Raw genomic sequence first — 25,256 nt, 5'->3', positions numbered from 1 at the left:
GGATACTTTTCCTGACCTTGGTCTGAGATTTTGCTTTGCTTTGAAGCTCTCTGGCTAAGCAATAGGATGAGGAAATTTAGTTTTATTATTGAAGATTTAGTATACTGTTTTAAGTTTGGGCATGATAGCACATTATTTGAATATTGGCAATCTAAGTTTAACAGGCAAATGGACTGGAAAATTAATAGTGTTGAGCATAGTGCATATCTTGATATCTGTCACATGTTTTAATACAGCATTTGGAGGTGAAAAATGGAAAACAAATGTCCTGCTGACATCATTTCTTTGTCCTGGGTAAGTTGCGAGATATCACCATGATTAACAGAATTAATTTGCTTCTCTGACATGCATAGCTAATTTTTTAAGTTTCAGCTATACAAGTAAATCTTATTACATTGTCCCTTTACTGGAAGTTACAAGAATACCACGATGCTTTTGACAAAGATGAATATGTCAGTCAGTGGCATCTCATCCTTGGGTATTCTCTTTTTAAACATTTGTTTACCCTCACCATGTGAAAAGGTTGATTAAGAAAAAGCATTTTGATAGTAGTAAGTTCTAGACAAGCCCATTTTTCATTGCTTTCTTCTATTAACTGGGCTGTTTCTCTCACCACTCTGTAGTTGGTCTTACATAGTGCCATACACTGTAGAACCACTCTGATAAATTTTTCTGCTTAATCACAGCAAGCAGTCCTACCCCGAAGTCTAGTTAAGACAAGCATATATTTGAAATAGCTTAGTTGGAACGTCAGCTCCTGCTGGAGTTCAGTCCCACTAGATTAACAAAGAATTTCTTGTTTGACCTCTTTGTTTTGATATTTTGTGTGTGTCATTTGGCTTTAACAGAGATTTGCACTGAAATCTTAATACAGTGCTACTCTTTTCTTAGCACTGTTAGATGTTAAGCAGTATTTCTGTGCTCTGTGTATTTTGCAGGATTGTATTTGCGGATTTTTTTATCATGAACCTCATTCTCTGGGGAGAAGGCTCCTCAGCAGCTATTCCCTTTGGTACTCTGGTTGCTATTTTGGCTCTCTGGTTTTGCATATCTGTCCCGCTGACGTTCATTGGTGCCTATTTCGGCTTTAAGAAAAACGTAAGTGTTTCTGAGAGGCTGTTTTGTAAGTGTATACATATACACACACACATAAATATTCTTCACTGTATAGGCTGTGACCCCAGAGCTAGTTGTGGTTTTGGCTTCAGTTCTGTTCAGTTACTTTAGAACTGTCAGATATCTGATCTTGGAATTTCGAGGCTTTGATATTCAGCAGTTGTTGGGGGTGATACTTCTCTGCAACAATTTGGGTTATTTTTTTTTTGAGCGACTGCTACAGATAAATCAGTGATTTGGCCGCTTTTATTTTAATTAGCATATTTTTCCCATTGCTGAAAAAAGTAATTGGCCCTGCAAGCATAAGGGAAAGCAACTTTATGCATTTGTGGGTTTCCTCACATATTTTTGTTCCTATTTGCCCCCTGCACTGAGGTTATTTTTTTTATCAACTTACTAGAGTTCTCCTGTGAATTATCCTCTTTGCCTACGTGTTCTGTAAATGGTTATCACTGCTTGGCAGACATTAATTGGGATATACCCCCAAACTGATCAGTTTTACTTATTTATATGAAGGCTCTTTGTGCCACTGGTGACCAATCGTTTCATAATTTGGTGACCAAATCATTAAATAATGAGCTTGGTGGTTTGGTTGTTTTTTTCCTTCCTTAAAAACTAGTTTACTATTCCCCACAAACAGAAGTATCTATAAGTTCAGGTATTTTTGTGTCTTTTTTCCTGTATTGGAAGCCAGAATTCCATCTTTGTAGATCTCATGTAATACTTTGAAGGCACTTTTTAAGTCAACTATGTAGTTATCCTATTTTTCTTAACCAAAATTCAGTGGTTTTTTTCTGGTAACGATGTTGAAATTCCAGCAGGTCCCCCTGCACCATCCAGAGGCATTTCCTTTAAGAAAGGGCAATTTGATAAACTAATAAGGCCATGTGGTATGTTCCAAAAACATGAAAATCAAATTAGCAAGCAAGTACCTAACAGGTATCTGTTGATGCTTTTGATGTATTCTTTATGAAAGGAGAAAGATGGAAAAGTATGCATTTATCTGCCTTAAACTTTTTTTTCTCCCACGATACGGGTCTCTGCATGCATCTTAAAGTAGGATTTAATTGCCTGGTTGAATCCTCTCCATTTTTAAGTTTATCCTGATGTGATTCTTTAATTAAATCCTGAAAAACATGCAGGGATTTTTAGAAGGGGAAAGTAGGAGTCTACACCACCACTACCACCAGCTGAAAAGTGATAAATCAGCTCAGGCTCTGTAACAGATGACAGATAAGTAAACATAAAAAGCAAAGTCCAAAATATCTGCCACGATGTTTTCAATAAGAGCTGTCTGTAGCTGGGCTGGCAGTGAAAGCAAGTGTAGTGGTAGCTATGCTCAAAACAAAAAGCAGACTTTTGTCACCACTCCTTTTAAAAAGAAAGCAAAAAGGTGGTGCTGTAATTTGACATTTTATTTATTTAGCAATTTCTTATTTTTGTTCCAAGGCTATTGAACACCCTGTTCGCACAAATCAAATTCCTCGTCAGATTCCCGAGCAATCCTTCTACACGAAGCCATTACCTGGCATTGTCATGGGAGGGATTCTTCCTTTTGGATGTATCTTTATACAGTTGTTCTTTATTCTCAATAGTATCTGGTAAGTTAGCCCTGAACTTTTTGAGTTTTCTCTGTCATAAAAAAAGGTAATTTCTTTGTGTAAGTTTTTCTTCACAATGCATTGCATGATTTTTGGTTACCAACAGAAATTTAAATGTTAACATCTTTTTAATATTTTGTGGTTTCAAAGATACTCAGTCCCTGTTTTGTTTGTTGGAGTGTGTAGAGAGGTGGCTGAGACATGCTTAGCAATTCACAGCTGACCTACAATAGTCAGATAGTACATTTTCTTGTGCTACTCCTCTGACTTCACGTGGAAGTGTCTCTGAAGCTGACATATGGCATAGAACTTGAAAGTAGTAAGTATTTTAAAATTGACCTGAGGTTATTTTGTAGTTGTTGCTAGGCTAGAAAGGTATTACTACTCTCAGGAGAAAAAAAACGAATAGAAGAACAAATTCTTGTGAAATCATTATAAAGTAACCAAGAGAGTAATTATTTTAAAAAATAAAGCATCAAAGACTAGTCCAGTGTAACTGAATTCTCATGTGAACTCATAGCACACTGATAAACTAATCTACTGTGAGGAATTTGTCTTCCTTCTGGCACAATTTAGTTACTGGATCTTGTTAAACTGTTTCTGAACCTTGAATCGGTGCCTCTACCCAACACAGACAGCTACAGCATTTGACATTTCTGGTTATTTTGCAGCTCTGCCCCTTTGATTGAAATGTGAGGTGAAATCCAAGTTCTGCTGGTCAGTGGAAGAGGTCATGTTGACTTCACTGGAACTGTACTTTCACCATTATGTAACTTCTTTCCTAAATCCCAACCAAGAGCATAGTTTCGGCTTCCTTTCTTGCTGTTGTCAGACTGAGCTGCCAGCGCACCTCTTCTTTAGTTAGAAAATAAAAATCAGTCAATTGTATGGCCACACAGCTGACAGTATTCAGTAGGAAGGGAAATACTTCATGTGATGGTGGTATTACAGCGCATGAAGAGATATTATTAGCAAGTGGCCTTTTAATATTTTTTTTACCTCCCTTTTATAGGTCCCACCAGATGTATTACATGTTTGGCTTCCTGTTTCTGGTATTCATTATTTTGGTTATTACATGTTCGGAGGCTACAATATTGCTCTGCTACTTCCATCTGTGTGCAGAGGTAAGAAATACTCTTCAGTATTCAAACTTGATATCATTTTAAGAATGCTTCAAAAAAATGTTAAGGCTTTTGTAATTGAAAGTAAGTATTCCAGTATTCAACATAAACACCATTACTAGATCAGATGTACTTAAACTATATCTTTCAAAAGTGAAGGGGGCTACTTTGGCTAAACTTGTAACAAATATTAAAAGGGTTTTGCTAAGTCAGATATCACATCTTTGGATTCTAACTCCCTGTTTTCTGAAGATGTTAAACTAGTCCATTAACTTTGTTTAATCAGTGCATTTTGGACATGCCTTTGCCTTGGGAAAATTACCTCTGTGGCTGGAAATAAGTACATCTGGCTTATTTGGGGGGGTTAGTGTTTTGTCTATTTGATACTGATCTTTAGGGTTCTTGTTTTTAATGGTGAATGGTGTAATTAAAGCAGTATTGATTATATGTAGTTCTCTTTCCTGCAGATAGAAACACCTATAAAACCTCACTTTTGGGCAAAGTGATGTAGAAAAAGTAGCTCTGCATTCAGCAGAGGTCAGCACATTTGAAGTGCACTCTTACTAATACTTCTTTTTTTTCCTCCCTCCTTCCAGGACTATCACTGGCAGTGGCGTTCATTCCTTACTAGTGGTTTCACTGCAGTTTATTTCCTAATATATGCAATACATTATTTCTTTTCTAAACTGCAAATCACAGGAACAGCTAGCACCATTTTGTATTTCGGTTATACCATGATTATGGTTTTGATCTTCTTCCTTTTCACGGGTGAGTATTGAACCTTAATTCTAAATTTTGAGTCTTACCTTTAGTTTTGCACAATAGAATCCTTGGCAAAACTTCCCTTGATACAGAATTACCAGTTTATCTGTCTTTGATTTTTCCAGGTAGTTGTGTAGCATATGGCAACTCTGATCACAAATGTTAGTGAAAGAGATTAAGTGAGGATGAGGCAAAACTGCTGCTAATTTGAGGTGTGGCCAGTATCAGGTCTTCAAATATGTGATAAATGCTTCTCCAGATCTCATTCTTCAGTTAGTCCTATGACAATGCTGTTTTTTTAAATTAGTTGTCCTTGGAGTAGCACACTTCAAATCACTCACAACCAAGTAAAAAGTTACAGTGTCAGGATAAAATCTGCAGCATTTTTTGAATAGGAGGAAGGAAAAAAGAGAGAAGTAAAAGTTGACAGAATGGTTTTTTTTAATTTTTAATTTGCTCTCTTCCAATATTTATTTACCAATTGCATTGAAGTGGCATGGGAAGCAGACAGAATTTCTCTGACACTTTTTTTTCAATCTTGTCAGAACCTTGTAATCTTTATTGTGAGCTTTTGGGAAAAAGCACCTGTCTTAGGTGCTGCATTTCAATTTCCTCTTCAGTAAGTGAGGTGAGGTCACAAAATCATCTTCAGTACTAAGAAGGAACCTTTTGTCAGACATGCATATCCCTTGTTTAGGGTGGAAGAATGGCAATGAAAATCCAAAAAGCCTCGATTCAGACTGATGCAGGAAGGCAGCAACCACCAACTCCTCAAAAAAATCTGAAGAATTCTGTATTTTGCTCCAGCAGAATGCAGTCTGCCCTTGTATACTTTTCTCCATAGAGCAGTATTTTTTAAACTATTTTGAACTGATCAGTGGTTTAAATAATTTCAAGCTTTACGTTTATGATGACGTTTAAGGATTCTGAAGGCTTTGATGCATATTTATGTATACATTCTGTATTTTGAGGCCTCCTAGAATACAAATGGCTTGTCATCAGAGCTTTTAATACAGAGCTCACTGTAACTATGAAGTAGAATTTTCATCTCCACTTACCATAGGAGAACAAAAATGGTCTATTGAGAAAGGAACTGAGAATGGTGTTCATTTTAAGTTTAACTGAATATTATCCAAAGGTATTGCCCCTTCAGCTAAGGAAGTATTGAAGCTGTTTGTATAGCATGATAATGCAGATGATAATGAACAGGAGCAATGACCTGCAAGGATTTTCTCGGGTCATTGCCTGTTAAAAGGAAGGAATGGGACTTAGGTATATTTATAAAACCTCACTGAAAAGTGATCAAGCTGTCTTCCAAAAGTGGTTAGTTTTATCTTCCATCCTTCATTTTAAGTCAGAGATTCTGCCTCCCTTGCTCACTTTGTTTTCCTTCTCACACTGCTTTTCTCTTAACCTTTATTTCTGGTCTGAGTTTATTGATAGTCTTATCGAACTAAAGAATCATGAACTGCATGGCTGTTTGACTAGAAATGAATGTGTGCTGCTGTATGTAGATTGATCTTTAAATGCAGTGCAAACTTACAAAGTAGTGTGAAAAATAATTAGGCTTTACATAACTGTAAGGTTCATTAATTTAGTTTCACTAGCTTTTCCAAGAGATGTTCAGCATGTCTGTCTTTAATATGTTTTTGCCCAAACCCTGGAATGTGTTTACCCCCTTTCTCCTTTGTTCACTCCGTTTACTTTGGATGCATATAGTAATTCCAGGGATTCAAAGCGATTTACAGTAATTTTCTATTCAGATACTTTTTTGAGCTGCCTTTCTGTGACTCAGGTACCCATATAATTTCCAGTTTTTGCCCTTATTCTTTCAAGTCAGTCATGTCAGTGACATTGTATAGAGACATTAAGATGTGCCTGGTGCATCCCCCTTTTCCTTTGCTTGTGTGTTCACTTTCTGTTGACCAAGTGGCTGTGCAGTGCCTGCCGGCAAATTTGGGGAGTCATTTTAGGGTAGTTCACAAGCATGCAAAGAGGTGGTTTATTCTCAGCCCCCTTAGATGCTTCCTGTGGCAGTCACTTGTTTGTAATTGGGACAGTGGAGATGCAGGTCATGCTATGCAACTTGAATTAAGCTTTCAGAGTTTGTATGTGCTTCGATTTTTAAATTTTCAGTTTATATGTTGAAATCAGGAGAGGATACATGTGAAGTTGGCCAAATGGTTAGAACTTTGAAACATCATATACTAAACAATTTTTCTTTGTCTACTTCCCACAAGATTATGTGCAAATTATCTTTTAATTTGGGTGAATAATGTTATTTCTTAACATTTAAGAATAACTTTGTCCATTTAGGTTGACAAGAACTCAAAACCAGGAATGTTCAATTCTCTGAGATTTACTGAAGTTCTCTGAGATAAGGTTTTACTGAAGAAGTTAAGGGAAATGGGGTAAAGGGACTAGGAATTCTTCTCCAGTTTCTTAAACAATAACGCATATTAGCAATTTAGCAAAAACTGCTCCCAGAGGCAACTGACTTCCCATGTCAGGATAATAAAGAAGCTAAAAGGAAAAAATCATAATTGTTGTATCAAAACTATTCCGCTGCTGCTTACTCATCTGTTAAAAATTGTCAGTATCAGGAAGGGCTTTGACAGTGCCCTGCTGCCATGGCAGTGTAACACATGCTTCAGGCACTTGCATCCATGCTGCATTCCAGGTCATTGATCAGACTCAGCAGGCAAAATACCGGGAGCTACATGACAAATCTTTGCTTCACAGCTGGGACCACAACTACGTATCATAGTAAATGAGTCAGTTAAACATCAGTAGTTTAGGAAGCGTAAAGGGAAGATGAAAATTGCCATGATATTGCTCATAGTTCCTTTCAAGCAAGTGAGTTACCTCACAACTTTTGTTGTAACTCTTACCAGATCTAAAATAAAGCTGATTTTTTTCCTTTAAAGAACTTCCTTGGCTCTTGCGTAAGTTAAGGCTGTGAGTTCAGAAGAAGCACTCAGGCAAAAATCAGATAATCTTCAGGCTGTTTTTCCTGTCCTAGTTTTTGTGGGAAATTAAGGTTCCTGTAACAGGTGTTCTGAGCTGCTTTTTAGTCCAATATCATTCTGATTGAGGCTGAATTTTGAAGTAATCCAGTTAGATTAATAAAGCCCACAAGTATATTAACTATTTCACATCCAAAAAACTATTTTTTTAAAGCTTATGTTGTCATTTCACAAAGACAATGGATAAAGCTACTTCTATTCTGCTAAAAGGATGATAAGTTACCAGGGAAATGGTCTGCATCCTTAAATTTTGTTTAAATTTGTGTATACCTTTAGACTGCCTTAAGTATTTCAGAAGTATTGCTGAGGTACATAACACATGTTTTCAGTAGGAACTACAAGTTATGTGGTAACTATGCTATGGTTTGGAATTTGTATTGTCTTGATCTATGTAGAAATAAAGACAGCACAATAATTTTCCAAGACCTTAAAGTATATATGAGAAATGGGAACTCCCTTTGCTGTCAGTTTAATTGGTTTATTAAGTACAATAACAATATTCTGACAGCTGAGTGTGGGACTATTCACTGAAGAAATGGTGAACTGGAGCAATGTGAAGGAGTTGGGCTGCAGCACACTGAAACAGCAACGAACAAATATGTAGTAAGACAAGTAACAGAAACATCTTAAAACAAGAATCTTCCACATGATCAACTCTATGATCATGAAAATAATAAGATACTTTATAAAGAGTTGGTGCCTGTAAAGACCAGGTACTATCTGTAACTTCCCATTACCTTTTCTGTTATCTGATCTATGGATAGCAGATCTCATATGTGTATATCCTGATCCATGAAGTACAAGTAGGAGTGGGTGTCTCCTCTGTCACTGTTCTGACATGTAACTGTTTTCTTTCTTAGGGACAATTGGATTCTTTGCATGCTTCTGGTTTGTAACCAAAATATACAGCGTAGTGAAAGTTGACTGAAGAAAGCAACGTAAAGAATTAACACAGAAGAGGTTTAATCTTCATTAATGTAACTTAAAGACCCGGTCTTGCGGATGAACTTGAGCTTTATCAGAAGTATTGGCTTCCTATTCTTTGAGAATGATACTGAATATGCACCTACTTTTCCACTAACATGTTTGTATTGTGACTTAACCTGTTTCATTCAAATCTTAATGAAGATCAGAGTTACGGTATTTATGCATTTGTAAATACAATTATACTTTAAAAGAAATGTTAAATTCTAATGGCAGAGTAGAAGTGGCTGAGTTACACAGTGATACTTCTGATCAAAGTACAACTGTAAATAGGTTTTTCTAGCTTGGTAGGTGGGATGAATTATTTTTCTTTGAGGGAAATGAGAACTTTTTATTATGCTGACTTTGAAGGATGACTCTTAAGAAGTGTTGCTTTTAGTCTGGATGTGATTTTTATTTTTTACTGGTGTTACACCATAAATGCTCTGATTTCTGTGACATAATTAGTTTTGGTGTTCTTGGCCTTTTAAACTATGTGCCTCTTGAGTCCTTGAATTTATAAATTCATAATCTAATAAACATTGTAAAAATGTCTTCAGTGGCTTATTACATAAATTCATTAAAATATGTAAATACAGTTATATTGAAGACAGATGCTTAAAGATTGCATAGAGTATTTTATGGCATTTTCTATGGTTTAATGTATATTGACACACCCTTAGATCTGCAAGAAATGTTATTTGTGCTACATGGCTATAACATGGAAATGTGGTTGTGGCGCCTGAGAACTAAATGATACACATACTTAACAAAACTGCTGTGCAGCATTAGTCCAGTCCTTAACCTAGAAACATTTCCAGAGCTTGCTATGGAATTGTTGGTATGTTGAGAAGGTCTTACAATGCACGAGTCAGCATTCTCTGCTGATCTTGCTTTTAGGTCTCGATGATGCATATTCTACAAGGCACCTGTTGATGATTGTACTTAATGTAGGTTAAAAATAAAAGAAAATTACTATTTTTGCCTTATATCAAGAGACTAATGTCGCTTTTGGATGACTGACATTAAACCTATATTTGGTTTGGGGTTTTTTTGTTTGTTTTTTTGGGTTTTTTTTGGAAATGGAGTATTTTGTTCAACCTTGTTCAGTAGTTTCAGACTCGTAACACAATTTGGCTTTTGGTGTGTTTTCACAAGCCTGGTAAAATTTTCTTTAAACTTCATGTACCAATTGCCATTCATAAGGTTGGGGGTTTTTATTCTTAACTGATTTACTTTTCTAAAGGACCTTAATATAGTAAAGCTTGAATATTGAACCCAATAAAAATATCTTTGGTTAAGGTAACTTGTCATTATTAACCTCCTAAAAGCTGGCACATAAAAGGCTTCAGGAGGTATTTCCACAATTGCTGTGCTTCACGACCCCTCCCAGATGAGCCACAGCACTCGTGCCCTGCCTGTCCCCAGCCACAGCTCTGCTGAGGTGTTGTGGACAGGTTTGTTCTTGTGCCTCTCCCAGTGTGCTAGGAAATGCTGATTTTGGATAAATCTTGAGTGTTTTATGTTGAAAACAGGAAAAGAGTAAATGTGATAAGTGTTTGCACTTCACCGGTGCAGTGAACTGTGGTGGGACTCTTGATTCACATTTTTAAAATGTAACATTGAATAATATTCTTCTCCCTGGTTCTGTGACCACTTTCTGTATATATGGTCACTGCCTGAAATCATCAGTACTTACGACACAAATGGGAATACTTAGTTTGAGAGGTATGAGATACATATATATGAGAAATAGAATGAATGCTCAAGAGTTTTGGCACAGAGATATGAAAACATATTTTTGTAATTTATTTACAACTGCTGTTTAAAAATCAGATTAATATACATAAGATGAAACCACTGTGATGTGTACATGGGTTTTAAACTGATGGATGTATTTCCCTGGGGTTTTTTCTACAGACTAGTTGATGAGTCACAGCAGCTTCTTAAGTATCTTGTTTTCACCTTTAAAGGCAGTTTGTGAAGTGTGTCATTATCTTCTGGAATCTAAACCTACTGCATACACAGTTTTTCAAATAGCCTTGCCTTATAATAATTGTAGCTCTTTTGCAATTGAAATGGTAAAGTTTCAGTGTGGAGTACTTGAAACAATCCAGGAAGTTTTAATAAGTTTTTACAGAAGAGTTATTCTAAAGTTGTCCCTGCCCTTGTAAGCCATTATTGTCTCATATAATTTTAAAATATTTTGTGGAATTTAGGCTTCTGGTGTGTGACAGGGCATCTAAATGTTCTTCTGCATCCTGTCTGTTCTTCAGATCTCTTGGGAGGCCTGTGGGTTAAAATACTGGCTCTTTCCAAAATCTTACCCATACTACCCAGTATTTTCTTAAAAGGCACTTACTGCAAGGGTGTCTGAGAAAATGTAAATTAATAGGAGGGTTAAGAGGTAGGACAAATGGTTCAGCTGCATGAAGACAGAGTAAATTTAGACAAAATGTAACAGTTCAGAGAACTGTCAGGTTTTTGGTGGCTGATAAATAATTTTAAAACTGGTTCTTTGTACTCTGAAAAAAAAGTGACCATCACTGCCAGATTTAGTCTCAAAGCAATTCTTAGTCCAAATTGTGTTATGAAGAAATTACATGGGATTTTTCTTTCTCTAAGAAGGAAGAAATGAAAAAGCAGCTTTATGGGAAGCTGTCTCTCATGGCAAGCTCCCTGGCCCATCTTTAGCCTGGTAGCTTCCCTTCTTACTCAAAAGCTTGGATGCCTGTAAGTCCTCAGGTTTCTGCAGACATACAAGATCACATGTGCCCTCAACTGCTTGGCTGGAGTTTTGCAGCCATTATCATAAATATTAGTTGACTGTGAGCTAGTCATGGACAGTATCTTGATGCTTCTTGTGCAATTTTCAGGTAAAAGCCAGTGAGAGATGACTTCAGGAAAAGTCAGGAAGTGAGGATGAGAGGTGAAACAGGATGGAATTCAGGCAGGCTTCTGGGGCACTCAATTCCACAGATTTGGATATCTCTTCTGAAGGGATGGGAAACACCAACCAAGTCCTGTTTGAATAGTCATACAAATCAATAGTAGGAGATGCTATGGATGTGAAATACTGTTTTGCTAATACTAGCAAAGGCAAAATTACCAATCTAAAAGAGTAGGGTGGACAACATCTGAACTTAAGCCAAGGTAGGGGAGAAGTGAGAAACCTTGAAAGGGAGTGGTTTTGGTGTATCTGACTTTGGTCAACAGAGTGGGAAGTAGTGGTCAAATTTTTCTGCAAAGCTTTGTGAGATGGCTGGGGAAGGGCTGCTGCAGCCAGTCCTGATGACACTGGTAGTGCAGGTGAATTGTTACTCAGCTGAACGTGAAATCTTGTAATGGAAGTAAGGTAAATCCTTAACAGCTGGTAGGCGTTTTTGTATTTGATGGTTGATTAAACATAGTCCTAAGCATGCAATCACAGAATGTTAGAACAGTCCAGCTGTTGTTTGGGGTTTTGCATTGGTTTTTGGTTTTTTTTCTTTCATTTGAATGTTACTGCAGTGTTTGGTTTAGGGTTCCTGTTCCAGGAATGCATGAGCTAGAACTTTAGTAAGATTAGCTCATGTGGGACAGACGTATCCCTGAGTTTATGCCGTGAAATCACAAGCCATCCTCTTTCTGTTTGGACACCTGTACCAGTCTGGACAATAGCTTTATTTCTGGGGGCAGCTGTATCTCCAGCTCCAACAGCACATCACAATTATGTATTTTCTTAAATAAAGGAAGATTACTTGCACAGAGATGCTCTAGTCTTCTCCCAGCTATGCTGTTTCCTACTAATTTAATTTTTCATTTTTAGTATCATGCTGTTTCTCCTTATGTCAACAGTTATTAGTGATCTACTTACTTATTTCCATAAATCTGTATTCCTTAACAGACTCCTGAAATATTTCTGCTGTTACTTCCTATATTGACTTCAGGCACATGTGCCTATACCAATGTGTGACACTTCAGATTAAAGCACAAACCTTCAGGGACTACTGAAGACTTAACTGGTCAGTTGATTACTGTATAGCTGCCATCATGCACTTTCTTTCTTCTTATGGAAAACATCTGAGCTCACTGTTGATGCGATGGAGTAGTTAACTCCTTGTAAATCAGATAAGACAGAAGATTACAAATGAAGCCTGTCATGTTTGGGTGATGGTACATTCTCGCCACTTGACAGGAGTCCAGCACTTTGAAAACGCAGGTAAAGTTCTTCCCTCTGAGGTATTTGAGGATCGCCTGCTGCCCACAGCACAGACAAGTATAGACTGCAGAAACAGAGTCAAGGGATAGGAAGGCTTTACCAGAGCAGTCTACTGGAGGGGCTTTTTCTTGGCATTAGATCTTTAAACTGTATGCTCACTTCCAAGTTTCTGGAAGTGGGCAGCCAAAGTGATGGTGAAGAATAACAGTAATTATGCAAGTAATGTATCAGCGTGTGTGCTAACATTGTGTCTCCTGCATCTAGTACGGGCAGCTGCTGGCAAGGGTCCTTTAGAGTTCATTGTGTTTCAGCCTTGCTTTATAGGATTAATTGTCCTTACTCGGGGACCTCTTCTGATACCTTCAAACAGTTTTCTAAGTTCACTACAAAAGGGTGCTCTGGAGGGGAGCCCACAGGGTGTCCTGAGAGGCTGCACAGCCTGGGCAGTGAGAAGGGCCAAATGCCATGTCCCAGCTTCATACGTTCAGCAGTGTCAACTCCCCAGTTTTGAACAGTTCAGTACAACTGTTGTGTTACTGCTGCTGCAAGACTTAGTCCCTCAGTTCAGGAAAGATATTGAGGTACTGGAGCAGGTCTAGAGAAGAGCAACGAGGCTGGTGAAAGGACTTGAGCACAAGTCATATGAGGAAAGGCTGGGGGACCTGGGGTTTTTTAGCCTGGAGAAGAGGAGGCTCAGGGGAGACCTCATCACTCTACAACTACCCGAAAGGATGTTGTAGCCAGGTGGGGATTGGTCTCTTCTCTCAGGCAACCAACAACAGGACAAGAATGTATAGGCTTAAACTCTGCCAGGAGAGATTTAGGTTGGATATCAGGAAGAAGTTCTTTACAGAGATAGTGCTCAGGCACTGGAATGGCCTGCCCAGGGAGGTGGTGGATTCTCCGACCCTGGAGGTTTTTAACGTGAGACTGGACGTGGCACTGAGTGCCATGATCTAGTAATCAAAGTGGGGTTAGATTAAGGGTTGGACTTGATGATCTCGGAGGTCTGTTCCAACCCAAGTGATTCTATGATTCTGGGATATGGTTTGGATTTGTTTGTTTTGGATTTGGTTGGGGTTTTTTTGGGGGGAGTAGGTTGGTTGGGGGGGTTTGTTTACGGTTGGGGTGTTTTTTTCAGTGATAAGAAGACAATAGTTTTATTTTAAAATTTCATCTCTATTTTGGGGAAATGATTAAGCTAGAGAAGATACTCTTCCTGATATTTTCCCCAACTTTCCATTACTATCTTTGGATTTGTACACAATTATGCATTTTGTTGAGGTACATGAAATCATTAAACTGATTCAGCTGCAACTATGTGAAGAAATAAAATGTGCCTGTGAGAAGAAAAGTGATGTCCTAGCAGGGCAGGCACACACACATACAGTCTGGCCTCTGCTTGCCCTCGGTGTTGGAGAAGATGAGTGAGCTGCTTATTCTCTGGAGGTCAATAAAGACAGGTGGGCCGTGTTCTGCTCCTGCCTATTGCACGCACTAGGTATCAGTTGCCCTGGGATATTACTGAGGCGGCCCATTCTCTCCCTTTGCAGCCCAAGGATACAAGAAGCAGTGTACGGTTGTGACATTTCTTCTCCAGCCCTGCTTAAGAGCTACAAAATGGAGCACTCAGAAAAGTCAGATCCATTTCCTACCTTTTTCTGCAAGTTCTCACAAGCAGTTCTCTCTGCTTTTTCACTGGAAACATCTCTGCTATGCCCACTGCAGCAAGGCTAGTGAGACAACTGGGAAGAAATGAATGTTTTGTTCTGTTGCCCTTCTGGCGTCTGCTGGCTGCAGTGGCAGTAACAGAGCTAAGTAACAGAGTTGCATGTGTGTTCTGCTGCTGCATTATGTCAGATCAGTGCAGCCGCGAGGCAGGTGCAAGGCAAAGGGGAAGCAGCGGGTGGTCTTAAATTTGCTGTTTATCCCAGAAAGCTGGTAACACTAGACAAAAATTACAGAGAGGAAAAAAGAGGTTTCCTTCTCTTCAAGAAGGACAATATCCAGACCCAGGGGGGCAGAGCCCAAATGAATTGACTAATGTACCAGGAAAATGATGTTTTATTAAACCCAAGTCTTTTCTGTCAGTCTCTTACCAGTTTCAAGTGGGGATTTTTGCTGAAAGAGACATGTTAAATGCAGACCTGAATTTCTGAATAGACCGAGACAAGCAGACAAATTTAGGCAGATTAAGATGTGACTGTAAATCCCCACAGATTTTCTTGACCAGTGGATTATTTTAGGGTTAGTGTGTCTGTCTTTTCTGTCTTTCAAAACAGCTTTACCAACAGGTTTGTGAAGATCATTGCTGCACAGAATGAGACAGAACTTGCAGTCTCAGTGTTTTTTTAGACAGGACACTGTCTCCTGTTTCACTCATCCCTGACACTTCTGAAGAAGGCTGGTAAAATAACCTGAGCAAGCCATTTGCCATATAATTGGATGCAGGAATAAACTTCTGATTGCTGTAAGTGCACAATGTCCAAATAAGCAAATACCCAGCAGAAGCCCCTACAGTCTGATGGGCCATCTCTGTGCAGAACTGGGAAGGGAAAATTGTAGCCTTGGAGTCCTCAGTGAAAACACTGCCAGAGAAAAAGGGGATAAATAGGAAACAGAAATTGCATGAAAAGTGTTAGAGTTCTAGGGCTGCAAATAGATGACAGCAAAGACAAATACTCGCTCTTGCACTTTTTCTCAACTTTGAATCTCACAGCCTGGAGCAAATACAGATAAAGCTACAATACTGCTAGTTCATATATGGTATATAGCATAAATCCAAGTCAAGGCTAGTTGCACCAAAAGAAGGTCATGGAAGAACAAATAAATATGTTCTTAGAAGGTTTACAAGAGTGAAGAGCTCTATTTACTGCAGTTAAGCTTCAAAAGAAAATCTGAGCTGTCTGGAATAAAAGGGAATAGAAACTGGGGTAATTTGAAAATTTAAGGTGGTATAAAGTATAAATTGTATCAAAATGATGTTGCTGGTACAAAGCATTTCTTGAATTTTTTTATGGGTTTTGGTAAATTTGTTTGGAATATCAAGGAACTGGGCATTTGCAGAAATTCATGATGCAGAAGTTAATATTGAAGAAGTTTGTTCTTGTTAAAAGGACAGAGTACATGAAGAAAAGGAAAAGTGCTGTCATAACCCAGCTTAAGCATGGCCTCTGTCCAGTTCACAGGCACACTGGTACACAGCTCTCATGCCTCCTTCAGTTAAAGATCCTTGAGAACAGTAAAAATCCTGAGATCATGCCCTCAGCCCCACCAAGCTCTGCTCTTCTGGGAGGCTGTGATCTGATATGTTCCAGACTCTCTTTGGGCCTCCTCTCTTCCATCACCCAGAGAAGCTGGATTTCCCAGTCAGAGGGCCCAGTTTGGCAGGGACATGTTCCAGCCCTTTGCATTTATTTGTGTGGATGCAGACATGTTTTCTTTCTTTTATTTTTTAACACAGCTTCAATATAGTAGCCCCATGTTGATGAGTGGAGGCATAGGAAGATATATCTTATGCCTCCATGTCTTGCTAGCAGTGACAATAACCACAGTGGAAACAAAAGACATTCAACAGGGCTAACAGAGAGCAGTAATTATTACTTGCTAACTTTGGGCCATTTGTTCCATCATCTCACCACATGTCCTGGCGGGTGAGTGGTTTGGTTGGGTTTTTGTTGTTGCAGTTCTTCCCCATTTCTCTGTTCTTCATTGTCACAGAAACTCCGGTTGAAATTTCGGTTTAGAATCTGCAGGTCACTCTCAGTCGTTAACACATGGAGGTCTTTGGGAAGCAGCACTTAAGTCTAGTAAAGAGTCACAGGTTTGTATCAGAGAATCGGTAACATTACAAATTAGATTTCTAAAATTTAGTGGGTTTGAGGGGCCAGGTTTATTCCTGTAGATGAATACTGACATGATTTTTACACATGGAAGAGATTGAACTCATACTATGGTCACCAAGCATAGCAGTCTCATTTTTCAACTATTCTGTTAAAAACTGAATAAGTAAAGGCTACTCCTCAATATCTCAGTGCCACGATGATTAGTCAGGCCAGCCATTGTTATCTGGGAGATACACAGGCGGCTGTCATAGTAGCTGTCACTCACAACAGCATTAAGTATAAACCACAGCATTAAAATAACAAACAGAAGAGGAGAGCTGGGCTGCAGAAGGATTATCCTGGGCCCCATCAGTACTGAAAACATCATGTGATCTTCTTCACAAAATGGTAGTCAATCACTTGGTTGCGTGGCAGTGAATGATCCCCTGGTGAAACTCTGGAAAGCAGCCTCTTCTCAAAATTACTCTTGAGAGAGGCTTTTCTTGTCTGCTTGGGACACAGATTTAGAAGTTTATTTCAGAGTATCTGAAGAGGATGATCTTTCTTTGAAGACTGTGTGCTTCCACCAGGGATGACAAACAGCTTTCTGTGTGGTGTATGGTCTACATCTACTGGCCAAAATTATTTGTCATTTTTACTTTCGGTTTAACTTAGGTTTAATTGTCTTGATGTAAGCCTCTTGCACTAACACTAAGCTGCTTTTGTTTTTACTTTGGATCCAATAATTTTAATGTTTCCTCCATATGGCAGTGGGTTTTTGAAGGAAAAAACAAGGTCTAAGATGGAGTTATTTGAATGGATTGAAATTTGGAAAGTGAAACTAAAAACATAAATGGGAAATACCAGGCTATTCTGACATATATGTAGGGAATTCCTACGTGATATAAACATATTTAAAATTTGGCAAATATTTTTACTTCTTATGTTCAACCCCTTGTATCTACAGTGGATTCTTTACACCTTCAGCTGGATAAGCAGCACAGCTACTCCTCTGGGGTGAGTGCCAGAGAATAACAGTTATAAAATACATTTCAGTGCTTCTAAACAATGAATTACACTTCCTTGTCAAAAGCATTTTTATCAACCATAACTGGCCTGTGGGCTTATTCTCTGAGTGTGGTGTACTTTGTTAGCCAAGTTTCCTTTATAGTCACTTGGATTATTAGCAGAGGGAGAGATACAGGTTTGCCAACCCCGTTTTTTAGTCTAATAGGTATATTGGTAAATATTCTCCATTTAACCATTTGTTAAATTGGTAAACCAAATACTTCATCACTGTTGTCTGAATTCAGGGTCCTCTTCCAGTTGTGGCTGTGTCCTGTGAGGCCAGAGTATATTCTTGTTAGATCTGCAGGATGAAATGTTCATGTGACCATCATGAGCTCATCTCGTTTGAAATATGCTTTGTTAGCCAAGATGGCCTATTTAAACCAGCTGATTTCAACTAAACACCTTAGGGAGTAATCATATGATCCTTTCTCTCAAGTCACCCACCAGGCAGTTTGGGAGATCCTGCAGGTCATTTATGACCATAGCTGATGCAAATTACCCAAAAGAGAGTCTCTATATATTTTTAGATAAAGCACAACTGTTCCTGCAAAGATGTGAGAGAGGGGAAGTGGCACATTTTTGTGTCTGCTTGCAGCTGTAGGTTGGTCTCCATGTCTGGGCTCTAAGGTGGAAAGTTTTTCTGCCCTTGGCTGATCTAAAAGTAGCCCAAGTTGTTAGAGAGGAATTTCCTGCCTTGTAATAGCCATATGGCAAACCCTGTGAAACAGTGGATGATTCTGGTCAACTTGATGACAGAAAATACTGATGTGTCACTAAAATCATTGCAACAACTACTTTTCACACCACATCAGTCACAAAACTGGAGTCCATTTAACTAGAGGTTAAATGAAAAGTACATTTCCAGTGTTCACTCATTTGTGGCCAGACTTTTCGAACGAAGATTTGGGAAGGGCTCTCCCCACGTGGGTGTGCCCTTCCAGCCTGTGCAGTGGATTTTTTAGGTGACGCACAGCGTGCACAGAACTGGCCCCATCCCTTGACTCCTAAGGTTCATCTGCCGCAGCTGAGCAAGCTTGGATGGTGACAGTGAAGTCCTCAGGACTAGAACCTACAGCCTCCGGCATTCCCAGGAGGTCTCTCATCCAAGTACTAACTGGGTCTGATACTCCGGTAACATCAGTCACTGTGATGGGGCTACTGCGATGCAGGGGCTCTGTGTTCCTGCTGGGCATGATAAACATGAATGACAAAGACAGAAAATGCTTCAGTTCAGGATGTGGAACCAGCACTAAATTTACATCTGCCTTGTCCACATGGAAAGCTTCAGATAGCTCCCAGCTTGATTCTGCTGTGGCATGTGGCACTGAGCACTGGCATGAATCAGTGAGGGATTTTACAAAACAAAGTGAAACAAAACCCCACTATTCTAATTCATTCAAAGGGAAAAGGAAAATTTAGTCTTTAAACTCCTAGCCAAGACAGAACATGGCAGGCAAGGTGCTTCTGTGAATTTGCAAGGGATTCCAGGTTTTCCCAGTGGCCAGAGCCCACCTGAGCATCCTGACAGGGTTCTGCTGCCAGCAGTTATGGTCTGTGCTTAAGGACAGGGGTATAACATAATTATGTCCCACTATTCATCTGATGAAGAGTCTGTGGTTTTTGCTGGGATGCACTGGTACCCACCTTATTTGAGGAATGCAAAATAATTTCACTTGATGTTTCACACATGGATGAAACCTTATCACACTTGCCCAATCCTTTTGTTCTCTTTATAAAATAAGAAAATGATCTCATTGAAATGATGTGAGACACTATCCTTTGGATGTTTAATGGTGTTGTAGTTTGGGATTATTATGAAAATTCTCTCCCCTGCCACTAACTGCCCATGCCAGCAGTTAACAAAAAGTAGTTAACTGTTGATCACTTGGGTGGGGGCAGGTTTGTCTCTTTTGTTTTTGTGGACATCTTTCCTTTCTTAGCTCGGTGGAACGCGGGAGTGGTGGCTGCCGAGGAGGGAAGCTGCTCTGCTGGCTACTGCTAGGGCTTCTGGCTGAGACGCTCTTTTTCTCCTCGCCGCGGCTGTTTCTCCTGGTTCCTGCATCTGGGATCCAGGCCTCTGTTCCAGTCTCACCACTGCCTGCACCGTCATGGCCTGCCCACCCCGGCTGGGGCAGTGACCCGGGAGAGAGAGGTTTGCAGCTGCTTTTGCAGGACACGTGGTGGTTCCCCACTTTCAGCTTTCTTTCTCCATTTGGGACAAGAGACACAGAGTTCCTCTGAGAGCTAACCACTCGTCTGTCTCGCTGGAGGGGGACAGGAAACTCACTCTGCAGCCAGCCGGGCTGTGACATTGACACTGCTTAAGTATAACTTTCCTCCCGGAGGAAAACCTGCTGGGTTTTGTTGTTGTTTTTTTTCTTTCTCTTGTGGTGTTGGGGAAGCGGTTTGTTTATATATAGCAGTTAAGAACAGTTATCCTTCTTGTATTAAATTCCTTTTTGTTATATTTGATAAAGAGTGGCGTGATTATTGTGGAGAAGGCCCCCTCCCCCGCTTGTGGGTAAACATTTTGGGTTTTTTCCCCTCAAACCAAGACAAATGGTCTTTGGAAAACTATTTTGTTTTGAGATACTCCACCTTCTGATATGGCAAAAAGCAGTGGCAACAAAATGGTGTTTCAGACTCTATAAACATAATAATGTATTTGGAATATGCACTGTATTCAGAATACATGTTCTTACCTTCTTGATCTCAGCAAATTTACTGGTTGTGAAAATCTTACTGGCAATCAGTGTAAACTCTATTTTCAGATTTTCTTCTTCCTACTCTTTTACCTTTTGGCATTAAAGGATAATGTACTAAGTGCAGCCTTTTATACACAGACTTCAGAAATGTTTAAAAATCATGTAAAGTCAGTCAAAGTGGTAGGTAGGCTGGATAGATTTAATTTCTCTATGACTTTTTAAAATGTTTCCTTCACTTACCATTATAGTGGAGCGTAACTTCTGAAGCTAGCAAATCCAAATTGCTAGTACCACAGGGCTAAGGTATAAAAGACTTCTGAACTAGGGAGAAGTAAAGGTTAAGTTGTACAAACCTTTAGTTTAGCATTAGATGAACATGGAACATTCCTTAAATGTTGCCTCATGGAGAGCTGTGCAGGTAAATCAAGCTCAACACCTTTTCTCTACATATTTTCCTCTTCAGTTTCCCAGAACTGATTCCCCAGTCCTTTGGCCACAACTGCTCTTTTGGAGTTGCACGGTAAGGCTGCCAAAGGTCCTTCTTTTCTTTCAGGTTGATTCATGTGACACTTTTCAGAACATGAAGATTTCCCGGTCCCTGCTGCACTACCCTGTGCACGAGCATCATGACCTACGAGTACAATAGTCTTCCCTACTTGCAAGTCACGCTTGCTCCCAAAGCAATACCTTTGTGGATGTCTTGCGCTGACTCCTTTGGCTGTGCCCTTCTGCATGAGGTTTCATAAGCTTCTAACAAACCACAGCATCGCATGCCCAGCGGCTGTGCAGATGTAGGAAGTGGACCTGAAAACTGACAGACAGGATCAGCTGATGGATAGTCTGTGGAAATCTCCAGCACAGGCACACTTACAAGAGTTTAATTTTCTTGAAATTCAGAAATACCCAGACTCTTCTCTAAAGTACAATACAGACCTGGACTAGCAACAAGATTAAAAAAAACCAACCAGAACCACAGCTAAAACTGGCATTAGAACCAACTTTTTTGAACTTGTAGTATAACTGTAATATAGTATAAACACATTTGACCTTGGGGGGAAAAAATGGCTCTGTTCTACTTACCTTGTTATAAATATCATATGATTTCTATACAAAATTTTTTTCTTTTCATGTTGGCACTTCACTACTGAAATTTTACTTTGCCTACTAGTTTGCTGAAAACAAGTGTCAACCAGAGTTCAGTGCTCTGCTACACAGAGCGAGTTTAAAGACAGTGATCCGTGGAAGGCACAGAAACAAACCCAAGGGTGTCTGCCTTTTAAGCAAACCCATTTCCCTCCCCCTTCAGCCAGTAAGCAGCTTCTGGCTGCAGATTTGGTCCTTTACAGAAGAGATTTTTAAGATGCCAGCTGACCTGTCCAACAGCCTGGTAATCCTCAATCTGCTTGCCATGCTCACATGGAGATGTCACCAAAAAGGCTTGTTGACAACCTTCTGTTGCATTAAACATAAGTCTGTAAAACGGCCACTGTCTTACTCAGTTCAACTTCACCACATGGTTGAATTAAAATTCCCCTTCTGACAAATTCAGAAAGACTGTTGACAAAAGAATACTGTATGAAAAAGATACTTCTGGTTTCCAGTTTAGTTTAGATTCAATAGACAGTGATGTGTATAAGACCTAGTAAACCCTTTTTAAAAGATGATAAAAAAATTGTCAAGTTATTATTTCAGAAGTCTGAATGTCCTTTCCATGCACATTCTTATACAATGCACTTTAAACAATTGAAATACCATAATTTATTTTAGTATGAAGCTAAAATATTTTATTTAGTAACAGATTTATGCCAGTTATTCAGTTTTTACTTTTGTCACGCAAAGTGAGAATTCTCAGGTCTTAACAAGAACTCATATGGCAAAAAGGCAGTAATTTATTGATCAAATACAAACTGTGATATTATAAGCATCTATGAATCCTTCAATCAAATTTTGCATTGAATAATAAATACTAATCTCAGCTAAACTGTTTTGTTAACACATACAGCATGCTCTGATCCCAAACAACTCCCTAATCCACTATTTTAATAATATTCTATGGATTAAGAGATCTATACTGCACACTAACACAATGTATTGAGTTCAGGTTCTATAGATGAATATTTCTGTGATCCATTTTAATGGCACACAAGCCATCATAGCATTAGGGTGTCAACAAGTCTGCAGATTATCTCCTGGCTTTCAAAGCATCTTGCAGGAAAGAGAATTTAATGAATCTCCGGAAAGGTGAAAACATTATCAAATCTATGGGCGGAGAGGACTTTGGAATGAAAGCTGAGATTCTATAATTACCAACAAGCATTTACTTATAATCAGCTATAAGATATACAGAATGTTTTGAGCTTTGAAATCTATCAAAATAACAGTGTTAAGAAGGACAGTGTTCTTTCTTGGCCCCCTCCTCCTCTACACATGTATCACAATTTTCTCCTAGCATCCTCATTTTCCTCTCACAGCTTGCCAGTATTTCATGTAGGATATCTATCATGATGGACTTCACTCTATTTTAAAATAAATTTGCTCCCAGTAGCCCCACGTCTGTTATACTCCTGCTTTTGAACTGCAGTATCACTCACATGGTGTTAAGTAACATGGCTTGTGCTGGCAGCAGAGTTTCCCCAGCACCATGTAAGGTAGGGAAGGGAAGTGTCCCCACCACCCACCTTCACCTGGCAGTCTCACTGAGTGTTTAAGGTTATTTTTGTCCCTGCAGTCAGAGAAAGGACACACTCCTGCAGGAGTAGGACTTCTTGTTGCTCTGAGCTGCCCTTTTCACCTTAAGTAAGGAAGGTGTTGAGCGGGATGAGCCGAGGCAGGCTGGAGCCAGTGCCCATATCCAGCACCACCTCCTCTGGGAGAGGCATCAGCACCCCTCACAGTCCTTACTCTGGGGTAAAGTGCTGGGGCTCCTCCCCAGCGGCAGAGTGGGCACTGTGTTAGTAAGCCCAAGGTAACCCATGCATAGGAGAGCACCCTGAACCACCCCCATGCATCAATCATCACGACATGACCGGCTAACAGGAAAACAGCTCCACTCCAGTCCAGTGGAAGCATCTACTCAGTGTATAGCACCAAATGAAAAGTGGGGATATGTGAAGAATGAAGAAGAAATCAAATCAAAACCTACATCACTTTTTTTGTAATAGATCACCTGTTCCAACCTGAAGGATTGTGAAGCACATCTCTCCAAAGTCTCTTAAAAATCCTGTTTTCTCATTGTTTCTCCTCTTTCCCCACCCTCCACCCCCCTTTTAATCTCTCCCAGCCAGTGTTTAGCACACATGGGGTGTGGGCTGCTTCCCAGCATGAAAATATTTTGACTTTTCTGAATTCCAGCGATTCCATAGAGCCACTTTTCAATAATCCCCTCACAAAGTTGCATAGTACATAACAGCATCTGAAGTCTATTGCAAAACCCCACACTGTAATGTCCTCCTGATGTTAGGAAACAGGAATTCTTTGTATCAGTCACCAAGCATTTTCTTCAGATTATGGCTGGGCCTGTTCTCATCATTTCTACTCCCTGCAGCTTCACCTCAGCTACTGGCCCTTCTTTTTTCACAGATATTCCTCCCTTTTTTGACTTTCTTTTTCCATCTGTTGATGATGCTTACCAGCACCCCAGCTTACTGGGGGAGGGAAGAGTTTGATTTCAAAGGTGGAGAACCACACTTGCACAAGCAACCTCTAGAGAACGTCCCTGATGAGGAGTTTGGGAGAGGCAAGGGATATTTATCTTTCCTGAGGAGTTTTCTGTGATCTGGGGAGGATCTGAGAGCATCAGGCTGTGGATTTCCCCTGGTTCAATAGGATGTTGGCAGCAGAGGCCCTCTGCCCTCACCGAGAGGAGGAAGCAGCTGCCCGAGTGGTGCTTTTGAGGTGGTTGCGAAAGGGAAGCTGAGGTGCTTTGGGCACTTCAATACTGCAGAGAAAGCTTTTCTTGGCAAAAACATCCTGTCATGATGTACCAGGGCTATTCAATCCATTTTCACCAAAATCCACTTTTCATTACACTAAATGCATAGGCTCCAGATGAAGTTCCCTACATGGATTTATGGTGGATTAAAACACTGCACAGCTGAGATACAATACACACTGCTATTTTGTTAAACATAACAGTGCAGTGAATAGAGACTGGCCGATTTTTCACCTATGAAAGCTATACAGTGTTTGCTGGCTTATTTCTAGTCTTATACAAATACAGTTTTGCAGCAGGTTTTTAAGATTTTTTTGTTGTTGGAAAGCAGGTTCTTCCTTTGGCTCTCCTTCTCCCACAGGAATAGACGTGTAACTTGAGGGAGTGCTGTGAGCTGCCTGATGGCATAGGAGGCACTGCGGGAGAAAACTCCCACTGGGAGATGAGTGGCCTCCGAGCCGGCAGGCAGCAAACATTTGGGCAGGTAGGAGTTCAGGCCCAAGGTGGCATGTTCACAACAGAAGCACTTTAACACTGCTGGCCAGCAAAAATGAGTGGCTGTCGGATTGTTGCCGTAAAAGTCTGTAAAAAAGACTCCGAGCCAAGTTTTGTAGGAGATAAGATAATGGGCAGGTACTTTAATGAGCAACCCCGCTCATCCAGGAATACATCGACGTGTGCGCAAGCAAGCTCTAAGTTCTATAGCTTTTATAATATAACCTATCCAATCACTACTGTCCACATGTCCAGTTCCACTTCTGTCCCCTCCCAGTTCCCACCCCTGTTGAATTGGGGCTGGGGTCGTTGGGACCCTCTGTCTTCATCCACCTCCTCTTCTTCAGCACACAAAGGTCTCTTGGATGCTCTCGAGGACTTCGGGTCACACTGCTCCATGTTTATGTTCTCTTTTGATATGCTTTAATCAGGTACCTTGA

The 25,256-nt window shown here is 39.8% G+C and overlaps 1 protein-coding gene across 1 annotated transcript in view; it reads left to right on the top strand.

The window, feature by feature from the left end:
- The window catches only part of TM9SF2 (transmembrane 9 superfamily member 2), a 31,418-nt gene extending 22,274 nt beyond the window's left edge, over positions 1–9,144 (top strand). The window contains exons 12-17 of the mRNA XM_071548953.1: positions 237–294; positions 939–1,098; positions 2,566–2,717; positions 3,730–3,841; positions 4,435–4,606; positions 8,487–9,144. Of these exons, the coding sequence (XP_071405054.1) occupies positions 237–294; positions 939–1,098; positions 2,566–2,717; positions 3,730–3,841; positions 4,435–4,606; positions 8,487–8,554 (722 nt within the window). The 3' untranslated portion in view covers positions 8,555–9,144. The remainder of the gene's footprint in view (positions 1–236; positions 295–938; positions 1,099–2,565; positions 2,718–3,729; positions 3,842–4,434; positions 4,607–8,486) is intronic.
- Positions 9,145–25,256: the final 16,112 nt, after the last annotated feature.

Source organism: Pithys albifrons, chromosome 1 (assembly GCF_047495875.1).
Source record: "Pithys albifrons albifrons isolate INPA30051 chromosome 1, PitAlb_v1, whole genome shotgun sequence".
Lineage (NCBI taxonomy): Eukaryota > Metazoa > Chordata > Aves > Passeriformes > Thamnophilidae > Pithys > Pithys albifrons.
The sequence above is the reverse complement of the archived record's forward strand: the minus strand, read 5'-3'. Positions and strand labels throughout refer to the sequence as shown.